Raw genomic sequence first — 17432 nt, 5'->3', positions numbered from 1 at the left:
GTGGATGGGTGAGTAGAAAGCAAGCAAGAAAGAAGGAACTTGTAGATAGACAGACACGGCTGTCTAGCAAGAGAAAAAGGTGGTACATCAAATAAACACTTGGTGATTTGGGGATTTTTTTGTACCACCCTTGTAATTTTTCTGTACCTTTGCAATTGTATCAAAAATTTCAGTTGCCAGGAAAAGAACCTCCAATATATAACGATATATCATAATTATTAGTTTGTCAGCATGTTGTCAATAACTCTAAAAATGATCAGCAAGATAATAATCAACAATGTTAAAGCTTGTTCTCTTTTTTCCCAAATGGTAAGGAAACATGTACAGCTCTGTATTATCTTAACTGAAATGTGAATGCAGAGTTGGGTTTGCCATTCCTAGGATCTGAATTTACATGAATCTGTCTTTATCTTCAGTGGAATATGCTTGGTCTGCATTTAATATACAGTAATGGAAATCAAACACTAAACACAGCCTTTGACTGTGAAGCTGAAATAAGACGTCAACTCTTATTAGTTATATATAGTTACATATGCAAGTTTTAAATAGTTACATATGCAATGATGAAGTATTTCTCTCTTGTATTTCCAGAATGGCTTCTCTTCTGAGCAAATTTAGGATCAAATTTGCAGATATCCATATAATTGGTGACATCAACATTAAGCCAAACAAAGAGAGGTATGAAGCATTTAACAAGACCCATTGTTTGCCCCCAGTACTCTCTCATTTTCCTTTGTGCTATTAAAGGGTAAAAATATTATCTATCAACTGTAGTGACCTCCTAATAAGATATAATAAAAAGGGACTTGGAAAAACCATGCAGAGTGATCAAATATATTATAAAGGAAGGAAATGATTTTGCGGTAAAGTCGAGCTTGAGGCGGAGAATTGTTGAAACACAGGTGAGTTAGTATTTTAGGATTGCCCTTCATGTTCGTGGTTTCTATGCTGGCAAGAGTAGCAGGAGGCACAAGCTCAGACTAGTCTGGACTGGGCAGTCAGGGCAGGTTTTCATTCTTTAAAGTTACTCATGGGGCAGCTGGGTGGCACAGCTGAGTGTCCACTCTTGATTTCAGCTCAGGTCATGATCTCAAGGTCACGAGATTGAGGCCCACATTGGGCTTCATGCTCAGTGGGGAGTCTGCTTGAGATTCTCTCTCTTTCTCTCTCTCGCTCTCTCTCTCTCAGCCCTTCCCCTCCCTCTAAAATAAACAAATAAATCTTAAAAAAAAAATTTTTTCAGAAATGTCTGTTCATGTCTTCTGCCCATTTCTTGATTGGATTATTTGTTCTTTGGGTGTTGAGTTTGCTAAGTTCTTTATAGATTTTGGACAATAGCCCTTTATCTGATATGTCATTTGCAAATATCTTCTCCCATTCTGTCAGTTGTCTTTTGGTTTTGTTAACTGTTTCCTTTGCTGTGCAAAAGCTTTTGATCTTGATAAAATCCCAATAGTTCATTTTTGCCCTTGCTTCCCTTGCCTTTGGCGATGTTCCTAGGAAGATGTTGCTGCGGCTGAGGTCGAAGAGGTTACTGCCTGTGTTCTCCTCAAGGATTTTGATGGATTCCTTTCTCACATTAAGGTCCTTCATCCATTTTGAGTCTATTTTCGTGTGTGGTGTAAGGAAATGGTCCAGTTTCATTTTTCTGCATGTGGCTGTCCAATTTTCCCAACACCATTTATTGAAGAGGCTGTCTTTTTTCCATTGGACATTCTTTCCTGCTTTGTCGAAGATTAGTTGACCATAGAGTTGAGGTCTATTTCTGGGCTCTCTATTCTGTTCCATTGATCTATGTGTCTGTTTTTGTGCCAATACCATGCTGTCTTGATGATGACAGCTTTGTAATAGAGCTTGAAGTCCAGAATTGTGATGCCACCAACTTTGGCTTTCTTTTTCAATATTCCTTTGGCTATTTGAGGTCTTTTCTGGTTCCATATAAATTTTAGGATTATTTGTTCCATTTCTTTGAAAAAAATGATGGTACTTTGATAGGAATTGCATTAAATGTGTAGATTGCTTTAGGTAGCATAGACATTTTCACAATATTAATTCTTCCAATCCAGGAGCATGGAACATTTTTCCATTTCTTTGTGTCTTCCTCAATTTGTTTCATGAGTACTTTATAGTTTTCTGTGTATAGATTCTTAGCCTCTTTGGTTAGGTTTATTCCTAGGTATCTTATAGTTTTGGGTGACATTTCTGCAAAGAAGACATCCAGATGGCCAACAGACACATGAAAAAGTGCTCCATATCACTTGGCATCAGGGAAATACAAATCAAAACCACAATGAGATATCACCTCACACCAGTCAGAATGGCTAAAATTAACAAGTCAGGAAATGACAGATGCTGGCGAGGATGCGGAGAAAGGGGAACCCTCCTACACTGTTGGTGGGAATGCAAGCTGGTGCAACCACTCTGGAAAACAACATGGAGGTTCCTCAAAATGTTGAAAATAGAACTACCCTATGACCCAGCAATTGCACTGCTGGGTATTTACCCTAAAGATACAAACGTAGTGATCCGAAGGGGCACGTGCACCCGAATGTTTATAGCAGCAATGTTTACAATAGCCAAACTATGGAAAGAACCTAGATGTCCATCAACAGATGAATGGATAAAGAAGATGTGGTATTATACACAATTGAATACTCTGCAGCCATCAAAAGAAATGAAATCTTGCCATTTGCGACGATGTGGATGGAACTAGAGGGTATCATGCTTAGCGAAATAAGTCAATCAGAGAAAGACAACTATCATATGATCCCCCTGATATGAGGGAGAGGAGATGCAACATGGGGGGTTAAGGGGGTAGGAGAAGAATAAATGAAACAAGATGGGATTGGGAGGGAGACAAATCATAAGTGACTCTTAATCTCACAAAACAAACTGAGGGTTGATGGGGGGAGGGGGTTTGGGGGGGGTTATGGACATTGGGGAGGGTATGTGCTATGGTGAGTGCTGTGAAGTGTGTAAACCTGGCGATTCACAGACCTGTACCCCTGGGGATAAAAATATATTATATGTTTATTTAAAAAAAAAATTTTTTTAAAGTAACTGGTGGTGCATCCTGGATGGGGAGCTCTGATACAGAAGCTAGAAACAAAACTGCTTGAGTCTTCCTGGCACAATGACAGAGCCGACCCTCCATGGCCATTTTCACTTTTAGGCACGAAGGACCCAACACTTAGAGCCGTGGAATTTTGGGGGTCCTCTAAAACTATCTGAAGCCCACCAAGGAGATGTATTGGCTCCAAAGTTTTAAAATGCTGAAATTTAAATAATTGCTTAAGTGTCTTCAAATCATGATATTTTAACCCTCGTTAGTCGTTCAATTTGTCAAGTCCATGATACTGGAAAACAGCTTGTAGATTAGATCCTCCCAGGAAGTCCCAGAGGTGTGAGAAGATGGACTGCAAAGTATAGCCAATACTAAATAAACTACTTAGAGTGATAACTTACCAATTATAATATTTTTCTGTTGTTTACAGTCCAAAATCATAGTTAAACTGTTGCATCTGGATATGATTTAATACACGTGATTTGGTGTGAAGTGGGCCTTCCAGATTGAGGGTACAAAGGGACACAAGGATCTCAGTGTAGCTTCGGTTCTCACTGGCCTGTTGGACCTGTTCTCACTTCCATTGACCATCATTTCTCCTTCCTCCTGCAGCTCCTGATGGCCTGCAATTCCACACTCAAATCTTGTTCTTCCCTTCTTTTCATTCATTGTTATCCTATATGAGCTTAATACCTAACAGAAAATCACCCATACTAAGATACAGTCTTGGGGCGCCTGGGTGGTTCAGTGGGTTAAAGCCTCTGCCTTCGGCTCGGGTCATGATCTCAGGGTCCTGGGATTGAGCCCCACATTGGGCTCTCTGCTCCACGGGGAGCCTGCTTCCTCCTCTCTCTCTCTGCCTGCCTCTCTGCCTAGTTGTGATCTCTGTCTGTCAAATAAATAAATAAAAATCTTTATTAAAAAAAATAAGATACAGTCTTGTCGACCATTCACAACCTGGAACTTCATACCATTTGTGGGTATTCATGATTCCTCCAAGGCTACGGGTCCCTCAAAATGGCTTTACAAAACATCTTAATTGTGATAAGAAAGCTACAATCGACAGAGCTCACCTGGGTTATCACTAGGCAATATTTCTTCACACTGTATATACCACTAGTGCTTTCTATTCCTATATCTCTACAGTTTTAAATAGTTGAGAAAAATTGAGATGAGTTTATAATACTCCTTGGTAAGTAGAATGAACATTTTGCTATGGACTGGGTTGTCATGTAGTAACCTCTGGTGGCCTTCCACATTTCACTTGAAGGATTTTAATTCCTAAGTCATCGCCTCTTTGGCATTTGCAGTGATGTGATCAAACAGGCTCCTCTTATGTCTCTAATTGGTGGAAATGCATTCTGTTTCACAACACAGCAGGCGCAGTGATTTCCTAGTGTGTGCCACGTTGCAACAGGCCAGAGCCCACCAGGGCTCCGCTATCATAGGGCCACTTTCTGTTGTCCGGAGGGTAGTCATGGTGTCCCCTACTGACTTCAGATTTCCTATTAACCCTGGCTCAGTGCTCGGCGCAAATTAGTCATCTACTTTTTGTCTCCAAATCCTTCTCGCTGCTGTTTTCTTAATAACAGCTAAGAACTGTCCGTGCTTGCCGATTCGTTTGTTCCTATATCCTTTGCCTCTTTACAGATCGGTCTGGTTTTCTGTAAGAAACACAAGTTTCTTTCCCTTCCTTTCATGCTAGTCTCTGCCCAGCTGCCACAGTTCCCCCCTACTTACCTGTCCTATCTGTCCTATCACCGAGGACGTCCATGTACTTCTTCCATTAGTGCCTTTCCATTGTCTGGGGGCCCATCAGAGGCTAGACACAATTTCCTTTGCTAATCCTGAACTTTGTGCCATGTTTTTCTCTCTTCAGGCAGCCAACATTATGGAGATGAGTAAAAAACGAAGGACCAGACATTCTTGCTTTTGTCCTGGTATCTAAATTTGCTTTTAGACACCATTTTAATGTGCTGTTTCTTACATGTCCTCATCATCCTGCAATGAAGAGATCTAGTTCCCTTTCTCAGGAAAAAAATGAATTAGATTTCACAGTTTGGGAGATCTTTTTCTCTGATGGTTCAAGGTCTTGAGGAAGATGCAAAAAAACAAAGTCCATTTTTCCCGGAATAGAAGAATCTTTGCAGCTAATGTACCCTGGTATGAAAATGAAATCCCACCAAGAAGAGAGGTGCTGGAAGGGCCATTCTCCTCCCTTCAGCTCTCCACTGTAACTGACACCATATTGCTTTGTAAAACAGTCATGTATCTGGTGTCAGCAACAATGTTCAAATATATAAAGGCGACCCTATTTTATTTTATTTTTTTTTTTAAAGATTTTATTTATTTATTTGACAGACAGAGATTACAAGTAGGCAGAGAGGCAGGCAGAGAGAGGAGGAAGCAGGCTCCCTGCTGAGCAGAGAGCCCCATGCGGGGCTCGATCCCAGGACCCTGAGATCATGACCTGAGCCGAAGGCAGCGGCTTAACCCACTGAGCCACCCAGGCGCCCCAAGGCGACCCTATTTTAAAACAGGGAGTGTTCACTCAGTAAGTCTCACAGATGGCCATTTGGTAGCACATCTGGTAGCTTTGTGATAATTTTTTATTAAGTTTTTTATTTTAATTCCCATATAGTTAACCAAGTTATATTAGTTTCAGGTGTACAATATAGTGCTTTAACAATTCTACACATTACTTGGCGTTGGTCACAAGTGTACTCTTAATTCCCTTCACACATTTCACCCATCCTCCCACGCACCTCTCCTCTGGTAACCATCAGGTTGTTCTCTATAGTTGAGAATCTGTTTCTTAGTTTATTTCTCTTTCTCTCATTTTCCTTTGTCCATTGTTTTGTTTCTTAAACTCCACATAGGCGTGACATCATATGCTATTTGTCTTTCTCTGACTGGCTTATTTCACATAGCATTATACTCTTTAGCACCATCCATGTTGCAGCAAATGACAAGATTTCGTTCTTTTTTATGGCTGAGTCGTATATTGTGTATATGTATAATATATTACATATCTGAATAATATATTGTGTGTGTGTGTGTGTGTGTGTGTATGTGTGTGTGTGTGTATATATGGATAAAGAAGATGTGGCATATATATTTATATTTCCATTCATCAGTCAAAGGACACTTGGGCTGTTTCCATAAGTTGGCCATTGTAAATAATGCTGCAATAAACATAAGGATGCATATACCCTTTCAAGTTAGTGTGTTTGTATTCTTTTGGGTAAATACCCAGTAGTGAAATTACTAGATCATAGGGTAGTCTTAAATTTTTTGAGGAACCCCCATATTATTTTCCAGAGTAGCAGCACCAGTTTGCATTCCCACCAACAGTTCACAATGATTCCTTTTCCTCCACATTTTCATCACACCCTGTTTCTTGTGTTTTTGATTTTAGCCATTCCAACAGGTGTGACGTCATATCTCGTTGTAGTTTTGACTTATGTTTGCCTGATGATGAGTGATGTGGAGCATCTTTTCATGTGTCCATCTCTATGTCTTCTTTGAAAAAATGTTTATTCATGTCTTCTGCCCATTTTTAAATTGGATAATTTGGTTTTTGGGTTGTGTTATATAAGTTCTTTATATTTTTTTCAATCCTAACCCTTTATCAGATATGTCATTTGCAAACATCTTCTTCCCTTTAGTAGGTTGCCTGCTAGTTTTGTTTATTGTTTCCTTTACTGTGCACAAACTTTTCATTTTGATATACTATAATAGTTTATTTTTACTTTTATGTCCCCTACCTTAAGAGATATATCTAGAAAAATGTTGCTGTGGCTGATGTCAGAGAAATTACTTCCTGTGCTCTCTTCTAGGATTTTTATGGTTTCAGATCTCACATTTACATCTTTAATCCATTTTGAGTTTATTTTTGTGTATGATGTAGGATAGTGGTCCCGCTTTATTCTTCTACATGTGGCTGCCCAGTTTTCCCAACACCATTTGTTGAAGAGACTCTCTTTTTCCCATTGCATATTCTTGCCTCCTTTTGAAAATTAATTGACCATTTAATCAGGGGTTTGTTTCTGGACTTTCTGTCCTGTTCCATTGATCTATGCATCTATTTTTGTGCTAGTACTATACTGTTTTGATTGCTACAGATTTGTAGTATAACTCGAAATACAGACTTATAATATCTCTAGCTTTGTTTTCCTTTTTCAAGATAATTTTGGCTATTTGGGGTCTTCCATGGTTCTATACAAATTTTAGGATCCTTTGTTCTAGTACTATGAAAAATGTGGTTGGTATTTTCATAGGGATTGCATTAAATCTATAGATTGCTCTAAGTAGTATAGACATTTAACAATATTTTTTCTTCCAATTTTTTAGCATGAAATATCTTTCCATTTGTTTGTGTCATCTTCAATTTCTTTTTAATGTTTTATACTTTTCAGTGCAGGTGTTTCACCTCCTTGATTAGTTTATCCCCAGATATTTTATTATTTTGGGAGCAATTGTGAAAGGAATTGCCTTTGTAGTTTCTATTTCCTTAGCTTCCCAATTAGTGTATAGAATTTCAATGGATTTCTATACATTGATTTTGTATCCTGTGACCTTACTAAATTCATTTATCAGTTCTAGTAGTTTGGGGTAGGATTTTTAGGGTTTTTGATATGTAGTATCATGTCAGCTGCAAGTAGTCAAAGTTTACTTCTTCCTTACCGATTTGAATGCCTTTTGTTTCTTTTGCTTCTCTGAATGCTGTGGCTAGCACTTCTGGTACTATGTTGAATAAAATTGGTGAGAGTGGACATCCTTGTGCTATTCCTGATCTTAGGAGGAAAGCTATCGGTAATTCACAATTGAGTATGGTGAGATGTGGGTTTTTCATATAAGGCTTTTATTACGTTGAGGTATGTCCCCTTTAAACCTACTTTGTTGAGGACTTTGTGCTAATTTTTAAAAGGCAATTCCTCTGAGTTCAATTAGAGAAAGAAGACTCTTCCTCCGAGCTGATGCAGGCCCTGTCCCAGGGCCCAATGCTCAGAGCACCAGTTCAATTTCAGCTCTCCCTGGCCAGACAGTCACTACATACCATTAACAATTATCTCCCCATCACTGTTTTTCCTCAGTCATCAGGTGGCACACAATGTCAAAAATAGTTTGTCAATTATTTCCATGTTGGAGGCTAATGTTAAACATACTTAAATTGTCTCTAATAAATCTTTCAACGACCCATAAAACATCAGTAAGTGTGGATGGAGATATTTTACTATAGAAACATCATAAAGATGGCTGGGCAAGGGTGAAAGGGAGTATAAAAGCAAAGTTAATGAGAAAATGATTGAGCCTGGAGAAACTGAATATCTCTTGTGGCTAAATTTCATTTTTTATTGAATATACTGAATTAAAAGTCATAGGCCAAAAAGACAACAATCCTTACACAGAAATTAAAGAGAAAGTAGAAGCAATTAACTGGATAATTTAAAGATACTAGAGTGGTGGGACACCTGGGTGATCCCATCCATTAAGCAGCCAACTCCTGGTTTCTGCTCAGGTCATAACCTCAGAGTCATGAGATCCAGCCCTGCATGGGGCTCTGTGATCAGCACAGAGTCTGCTTGTGCTTCTCCTTCCCCCTCTTCCCCTCTCACTACACACATGCTCTCTCTCTCAAATAAATAAAATCTTAAAAAAAAAAAAAAGATATTAGAATGGTCACAAAACAACTACTATATTAACTTGAGAAAGGAAATCTTATATGAACTTAAGGAAGAGTATTTTTTACAATTAAAATTTTTTTAAACTTTGTTATCATGAAGAACAAGGATAGGGAAGGCAGGGCAGGTGGAAGTTAATTTTTAAATTGAATTAATTGTCATTTATATTCAATAGTGTAACTTATTTGGCCTCTTCTGGAGTCTGTTAGCCTATTCTAGACTCAATTACTTGGCTTATTCTAGAGTCGATTAAAAAATATTTATATGAAAAATTAGATTTAATGAGAATCAGGATAGAAGTCTTGAGCCACCTTTGCGTCACCTAGCTAGGAGAATGGAAAATGGCCAGTTCAGGGATGAACCTTAGGATGAAATCAAAGATTAATGTAGACAAGAAACAGTGAGTTGAGAGAATATGAATGGGCAAATACATTCCCGTTATAACCTATTATGTCACTTACCGTGCTTCAATGCAAAGAAAAGAAAACTTATAATGATTTAAGTAATAAAATTATTGGGAAGCATAACTGAAAAATCCAATTATGTTTTGGCTTTCAGGCAAAGCTTGATCTAGAAGTTTAATTTTATATATAATCAAGGACTAATTCTTTTCCATTATCTCTACTCTGCCTTGGTCCATTATGAAATCATCAAAATTGATTTAGCTCATAAAAGCAAGATGACAGCAACCAGGGCTACATACTTGCTCATTTATGTTCAGTGGGAGAGTTAGTTTGCCTCTTCTCTAGTCATTGAACTCAGGGCACGGGCTCCATACAAGTTGTACCAACCTAAGCCACTGAGCCACTTACTTGGTCAGTGGAATGCTAGGTGCCCCTTGGTGAAGCTCGCCTGGGTTATGTGGCTACCCTGGCCAAACACTCTGGCAGACAGAATAGAATTGTGCTGATTAGCTGATGCTGGGGATGGAGTCACTCCCACCCAGACTACAACGGTTGCTGGGGAGATAATGAACCACCTCCACTCCACTTCCATTTCTTAGGAAACTGCTTTTGAACTGGGCTTTCTAATAAGCACCTGGGCTGAGATGCAAAAACTTTTATCCTGATCAAAATAAGTGTATGTAGAGCTTAAACAGAGAGCCTCTTAATTGCTAAACTCAGTTCCGTGGCTGTTTGGTAAAATGAATGCCTTGGTTTTACAGGGCACTGTACACTTTCCAGAACACAGTCACCCAAATCATCATCTAACCATTACATCAATCTTCAGGCCAGCTCTGAGCAGCCACCATTACCTCCTTTCATTGGTAAAGTTATCCAGGTCCAGGAGGACAAAGGAAGAGCCAGTGCAAGAGCCAAGGCTCTTCTGTCCTAGGCTGGCAACTTTCCATTGCACAGATTACTGTGACCGGTCTCTGAAGGCATGGCACCTTTGGAAGGAATAGCAAATAAAAGTATTATGTAGTTGAAAGAATAATAGGGCATATCAGTGGTTCCCTATTGCTGTCCACCATTCGAAATAAATCAGTGTCAGAAATCTACCACATTAAGCATCTCTTCAATCACTTAACGAAGGCACTGGTAGGTTCTCCTTTATCACCTCTGCACTTAAATCTGCAAATCCTAAATCAGGGCAACCGATGAGATCATTGAACTCATGCCATCATATTTTAATTCCATAACCTAATAGCACATTGATTCTAGTTACTTTTCATCCCAAAGTTACTAAGTTGTAAGTAAGCCACATTATATAAAACCAAAGGTGTCGTTTATATTTGACCTCATCTTCTAGTAGCACACTGAAGACAATTACTCTCATAAACTGTAAGCTTTGTTCTGTACTACTGTTTTTAAAAAAAATCTTTGAGGTTCTTATGAAAGACAAGAATGAGATTTGTCTAGCACTTTTAAAAACGTTCCACAGCTGTGTGATACTGCTGCTAGTTTTCTGCTTGATGACTTTCTTCTTAATTGCTCTAAAATGGCTTCAGATCTGTAGACATTAAAATATTATTGATTTTTGTTCTTTCCTTTAACATGTACCTGAAAAAGAGTTACTTAAAAATCTCAGACAGCAACAGTAGTCATTAGAAGGACAAAGGTTGCATTATTTGCAGCAAACATCCAAATTGCTCTATAACCACTGAATTTGCTATTCTTCTAGCTGCCCCACTGACCACAATCTGCCAGCAAGCGGAAGGCTACATGACAAAGGAGAGGGCAGGCCTAGCCAACTCCCATCGCAAGCAACCTAGTTCATCTCCCACATTAATTCATGAATGCCTCCTAGACAGTCTGTACAATAAGCAGATGGAAACTCAATTTAAGGAGATGGAAACTTACTTATGGGCTAAAGTGTCTACATGACAGTGGTGTCTTGGGCTATACCATGTAGAAAATGTATTTGCAGAATAATTACTATCTGTGTGTTGGTCTGTTTAGATTGAGAATCTAATACACAGTAGGCTAACAAGGCTTTAACATGTTAAGGCCTTTCCTTGGGTAGGGATGCTGTATTATATCCATGGCTTAACTCACAGTAAGTCCCCTGCAAAGATAATTCTTAAAGATTTCCATGACATTCGGCTCTGATTCTGCAGCCAGCAGAGCCAGTCCTACCTGGAGTATCTGTGAAATAATGAGTTAGTTTCCCACTGTGAGCCCTCCTTTATAATTCCAATTTCAGCTGGAAAGTCTTTGAAGAGATGATTGAACCATATCGTCTCCATGAAAGCTGCAAAGATTTAACAACTGCTGAGAAATTAAAGAGAGAAAGCCCATGGAAAATTACAGATGCAGAACTAGAAGCAGTCAAGGAAAAGGTAAGGACTTGTCTTAATTTTTACTTTACTGTCTAACTAGCTGAAAAAGAAAACAGTGGTTGATTCAAAGATCAACAAGTAACACATCTGTTATAGAATTTCATTATTCAAGATCTACGGTTTCTGCATTTTCAAGTGCTTTCAATCACATTACTGCATATGAGGATTTAGAAAATGGCTTTCATTTAATATAAAATCAATTCTTTTTTTAAAAGATTTTTTAAAAACCAGATTATTGATATATAGTGAAGTCTCCTTTCAAATTTAATTTTATAGAACAGGAGAGAGATCCATGGGTCTAAAATAATTTAAGTCAAGTCAATATGTGTGCAAAGTAGATAAAGGTAATTGACTCACAATTTAACACAGTAACAATTTTAACATGATGAGGTTACAAAAACTAACAAAGCAATCTGAGAAAATACTTAATTGGAACAATGATTATGAAAGTTGGATGAGGCACATGTTATAGGAGGGATATAATAAATAAACTACATTAGGGGCTGAACTTGAAACAATTTAGAACAAGAGATAATAAAGCCTTTCAAATTCAGTGGAGAAAATACTGAGCTAAGATTTGTAAACTGTGCATAATAAACTTCTCAGTTCTTTGTTTGCTTGCTCGTTTATTTATTAGGGGGGTTGGGAAGATTTTTTTTTTTTAATTTTTATTTTTTTATTTTTACGAGAGGGAGAGAGAGAGCTGGCAAAGGGGCAGAGAGAGGAGAGAGAGAATCTAATCAGGCTGCATGCCCAGCACAGAGCCAGATGTGGGACTCTATCTCAGGACCCTGAGATCATGACCTGAGATGAAATCAAGAGTCGCTTAACCAACGGAGCCACCTAGGAGCCCCTAATTGCACATTTTAATTTAAATTCCAGTTAGTTAACATATAGTATAATATCAGTTTCAGGTGTAGAATTTAGTGATTCAACACTTCCATACAACACCGAGGGCTCCTGGCAACAAGTGCCCTCCTTAGAGCCCATCACACACTTTGCCCATCCCCTGCCTACCTCCCTCCAGCAACCCTCAGTTTATTCTCTGAAGTTAGAAGTCGCTTTTTGGTTTGCCTCTCTCTCTCTCTTTTTAATAAACTGCCCACTTGTAACAAAGATATTTCACGTAATTGAGCAAATCATACATCTAAGCCTTGGTTTCTGAACCATCGAAATACAGTAATAAGTATTATTCTCACCACTGTAAAAATCATCAATGTTGTTATTTTTTCCAAGTGAGTCTTGGCTGCCTTTTAGTTGAAACCAGTCCCCTGTGCTGATGAAATATTCAAAGAGCCTAAACAATGTAGACTAGGATATAATTTATGTTTTTAGAATATCAAACTGGTATCAAGATTGTTAGTTCTTCCCCCTCAAACCTGTTCCAGATTTAAAAAACCTTCTCTTTACTATTATCCATGTTTTTTGCTCGTTTTTTTTTTTCCCCTTAGAATTTAATAAGCCACTCTAGTACAACAACCACCTGGTCTTATTCTTTATAATTCTAGAATTTCTCATGAGCTTTTACAAAATGAGTTTCCAGGGGTGCCTGGGTGGCTCAGTCGGTTGAACGTCTACCTTCGGCTCAGGTCATGATGTCAGGGTTCTGGGCTCCAGCCCCACATCAGGGTTGCTGCTCGGCAGGAAGCCTGCTTCTCCCTCCCCCACTCCCCCTGCTTGTGTTCCCTCTCTCACTGTGTCTCTCTCTGTCAAATAAATAAAATCTTTTTTAAAAAAATAGTTTCCAAACCTGAAGGAAATAACTAATTTTTTTTTAAGTGAGGTTTTCCTACTTCTCCATAATTTGGGGTAAGGAGATAGATTCTCCTCCGTAATTCTGGGTAGAACTGCCCTCAACAAAATCTGAATGTTGTCCACAGAGCTACCGCCAAGTTCGACTGAACGAACTGTTACAGGAGCACTCCAGAGCCGCTAATCTCATTGTCCTGTAAGTATCGCTGCAGACATTGAAGAATGTTCCAAGGGGGATCTTAGGTAAATGGGTTAATTGACTTAAAAAGTCATGATGATTCAGGTGGAAAGCTTTTTTTTTTTTTTTTTTAACGGAACATGTGAGATTTTAGTGAAGGAAAATAACGCCACCCTGGGACCCTGCCCCTTGGACTTTCTGTCTGGAGGCCCCGCCCGCAGAACCTTGGCTCCCCCTTCCGACCGACCCTGCCCCCGGGAACCCGCCCCTGGAATCCCCGCCCAACAAGCCTCTCGTCAGCCACTGAGGCTCACGGGCTCCTCCCCCGCGTCCTCCTGAGGTAGATTCCACGGCATGATCGGTAGGCTCCTCTCTGTGTTGAAAGAGGCCAAGGTAAGAGAAGAAGGAAGAAGATTCTTCCCTTTATACTCTTGCTCTTCACCCCGCAAATGTTCGAGGTGTACTGCTGGAAATAGGAATGTTTCTTTAAGGATTGATAGCTGAACATGAAAAACCCCTCTTTCACATTTATACCTCATGACCTGAGGCCTGTGTATGAAGAGTCCTATGTCTTCAAGGTCTACACTGGGGGACTACCCACCTGAGGCCTCAAACAGTCTCCAGAACTGGGTACAAGGTTTCACCTAGCTGTTTTCTGAGGTTTCTGCCAGATGTAAGAGCTTTAAACTATTGGGAGAATCATTTCCATCAAAAAAAAAAAAAAAAAAAGATACTGGTTGATCACATTTTCTGTTTCAAGAGGAGTGAGAATTGATAGTTCTGTTTTGTTGCTGCTTTACAATGCCTAAGCCTGTTTTTCTGGTTTACAGATAATTTGTCTTATCTGAGAAATACATCAGTTTGATATCTATATTCAGGATAATTTCAGTGCTTTCATGTTTGGGGGGAGGGTTACAAAAGTTTCAGGTCACTGGTTATTAAATAGGTCAGATGATTAGTGATGTTACTGCCTGTAGTAATTGTCGCTTTTAAAATTTTTCTTCCATACTGTCAGGAGCCTGCCAGTGGCAAGAAAAGGATCTATATCCGATTGGTTGTACATGGCTTGGTTGGAAATCCTCACCAAGAACCTCCCTCCTGTTTTACTAGTTAGAGGAAACCACAAAAATGTCCTGACATTTTATTCTTAATCCATGAAAAGATTTGAACACATCTTAACTTCATGTATGAATAAGTAAGAAACGCATTCTAGTGCTTTATGTTGTAAATCTGATCTGTGGATATACAAACCTGAGACAATTGCACAGGATTCCATATAAACCATGTCAGCATTATTTTTTTTTTTCATTATATATTGGGGGCTGCTTTTTTTCTATCAGCCTCAGATAAAGCCACCCCTAGAAAAACATCGTTATTGTTGCAGTTGTTGATAAACAAGGAAATTAAAGAAACCATGCTGGCTTGTGCTCCTAAAAATCACAAACTTCATTGTAAACTTCTCCAGGCAAACCTAATCTCGTGTTTGCTGCTAGGCCCCTGTAGAGGCCTCAGCCCCACAGCAGGTCCTCATTAAATGCTTATTGACAGGCTAGTCGAGTAACCATGGGTGGTTATCAAAGGCAAAGACCAGCTGGGCAGGAACCACGATTATGCTTGGCCTTCTGAGAGGCTTATACCTACAAAGAAGATTTGAAAATCAATAACTGAAAACTTTAAGAAGTCCTTGAGTCTACAAAATGTTTAAAGCAGTTACCTAAATAAGGTTATTTAATGTAACACAGCGTATATACTTAGAGAGATTTGAGCGATCATTGATAACCTATGGCCTCAATTTGCTGCTGACTGAAGAGTATGTCAGCTGGATTAGAAGGTGACAATGTTCCGATTAGATGAACTAGATTCCATTTTTAATATATAAAATTTGTTTTGCCTGCTAAATATTTTGGAATCTCCATCGTAGGATGACTTTGCATATTTGTTTCTAATGAAGTGGTTAGCACAGATGAGAGAGATCTTTGTAGATTTCTAATTGAAAACCAAACACCACCAATTTTCAAACCATTATAAAGAAATATATCCTGAATCATATACTTAGTTACTCTATATACTGATTGTATGGATTGTAAGGAATAATTAAAAGGTGAAGTGGAGAAACTGACAAAATTACAAAATTGTGTGTTGTGTATAATGTACAAGTTTTGATTTTTTCATTTTATTAATATTCCTGTAATATCTAATCACATTGAAAAACCAACAAATTTCTTTTATGATGGATGAGTTGATTTTTTTTTTCTTTACATGTTTTGACTGTTTATTCTATTAAAATAAAAGGAAACAATGAACCTGAAATTTGTCTGCTTTGGCCCAGGTCACATTTTTACTTTTAAGTTGCTAAGGCCACCGTGCAATGGCGAGCAGATGTGAGCATTAAAAATTCAGTTACCTCATCTGATGCTTGTCTAAAACTGGCAGTCAGGATTCGGAATTCCAAGCCCACACTCCTCTCAGGATGACCGGGAAGGAAAGAGGAAACAGCAAAACTTAAGCAGCAGGCTGGCCACTTCCCCAGTCCGGGGCCATGTGTGTCACTGAGCCCCAGATTTAAACCATCTCTCTTGAGCCCTATATGCCTGAAATCCAAACACTACACTAGACATGGTCACAGTGACACAGGGGAAGGAACATCCAGCTTCATCTGGACCTGACAGTTCTCACTAACACTTCAGAGGGTCTCTGGGAAATGTGAGAAGCCATACAACTTCTGTAATAGGAAAGTCTGGCTCTTGTATCCTTGAGAGGCTGTTGCACACTGGGTTCCCTGGGAAACAGACTCTGAAAGAGTACTTAACATGGAGCATGTTTACTGAGGAGGACCTTTGGGATCAATACCTGTGGAAGAAGGGAGGGAGGAAGGAAGGGAGCAGGAGAGAGCAGGGAGCAGGAAGGGAGAAGGAAAAGGTAAGCTCAAATGTGGGCCCAAGGACAGCTTTAGTCGACTCCACAGGGAGCTCTGGAGACAGAAATTTCCTTCAGAGTCGTTCCAAGCTGGGCTGAGAAGGCCAGGCCTCTATACGCCTGCATTGATCCCTCACCAAGACGGGTGCTGCCCAGGAAGGGGCGTGCCCTTGGGTGAGGCAGTTCTCTGCAGCTGAGGCGTCCCTGGGGGGCCTAAGAGCGGAAGTCCAGTCTGCTGATCACAGTCCCCACTGCTGGGGTACAGTCCCTCATTAAACAGTGTCTGGTGAGACATCACCGTGCCACCCACAGCGGTCATATAAAGTAGTGGTCTGAAACAAACCAAGACACAAACACACACACAAAAAAACCAAAAAAGTTGGACTGGCCTGAGTTCAGATTTAATCTCACCATTTATTAGTGGTTTGACCTTAAACTATTTAATTTCCTGAGGGCTAACAGCAAGAGAGTGACTGAGGTGATGTACCTGGATTCTGGGTTAGTGAAAGAGGGGTACATGGCCCAAGAGAGGAGGGACAGGTGGCAGCAGGGACTGGCAGTTTTGAGGCCCAGAGTAGCTGTATTGGGAACAGGTTAGTGTCTCAGGAAACTGAATGGTTGGAGGCTGTGGTCAGACACCAGCAGATTCTTATAGCCCTTGGTGTCCTGCCCTTGTCCCCTGATTCACCCAACTCCACTAAGCCAACTCCACTTGTCCCTTGATTCACCCAACTCCACCTAACTCCACTCATCATCTCCACGTCTATCCTCAGCTTTCAGGGCAGGATGGAGAAAGTTGCGCGATCATGTGTGTTGGTGTCAAACTTTCTCTGCCCTCTCACTTTGTTTACGTTTTCCTTCAGTATCCCTGCTTCTTCCTCATAGTGACTTCTCAAAACCTTCATCAGTTTTTTCAGTTGAGGACTCTGCCTCCATCCCTATCACATATCTATATGTAACAGACATAAACCTTTCTTCTCTAAATAGGACCATCCTGGGAGCATTGTCTTGTAAGTTCTTCTCTTAATACCCAATTCTAGAAATCTTTATTTGGAA

The 17432-nt window shown here is 39.6% G+C and overlaps 1 protein-coding gene across 4 annotated transcripts in view; it reads left to right on the top strand.

The window, feature by feature from the left end:
- The window catches only part of SLC12A1 (solute carrier family 12 member 1), an 87192-nt gene extending 72426 nt beyond the window's left edge, over positions 1–14766 (top strand). For all 4 annotated transcript variants that reach the window (XM_032856563.1, XM_032856562.1, XM_032856560.1 and 1 more), the window contains 4 exons: positions 592–678; positions 11395–11530; positions 13411–13478; positions 14476–14766. In XM_032856563.1, coding sequence (XP_032712454.1) covers positions 592–678; positions 11395–11530; positions 13411–13478; positions 14476–14611 — 427 coding nt within the window. In that variant the 3' untranslated portion in view covers positions 14612–14766. The remainder of the gene's footprint in view (positions 1–591; positions 679–11394; positions 11531–13410; positions 13479–14475) is intronic.
- Positions 14767–17432: the final 2666 nt, after the last annotated feature.

The sequence above is a fragment of the Lontra canadensis genome, unplaced genomic scaffold (assembly GCF_010015895.1).
Source record: "Lontra canadensis isolate GAN:19392208 unplaced genomic scaffold, GSC_riverotter_1.0 scaffold12, whole genome shotgun sequence".
NCBI lineage: Eukaryota > Metazoa > Chordata > Mammalia > Carnivora > Mustelidae > Lontra > Lontra canadensis.
This window is presented reverse-complemented; position numbering and strand designations above follow the sequence as displayed.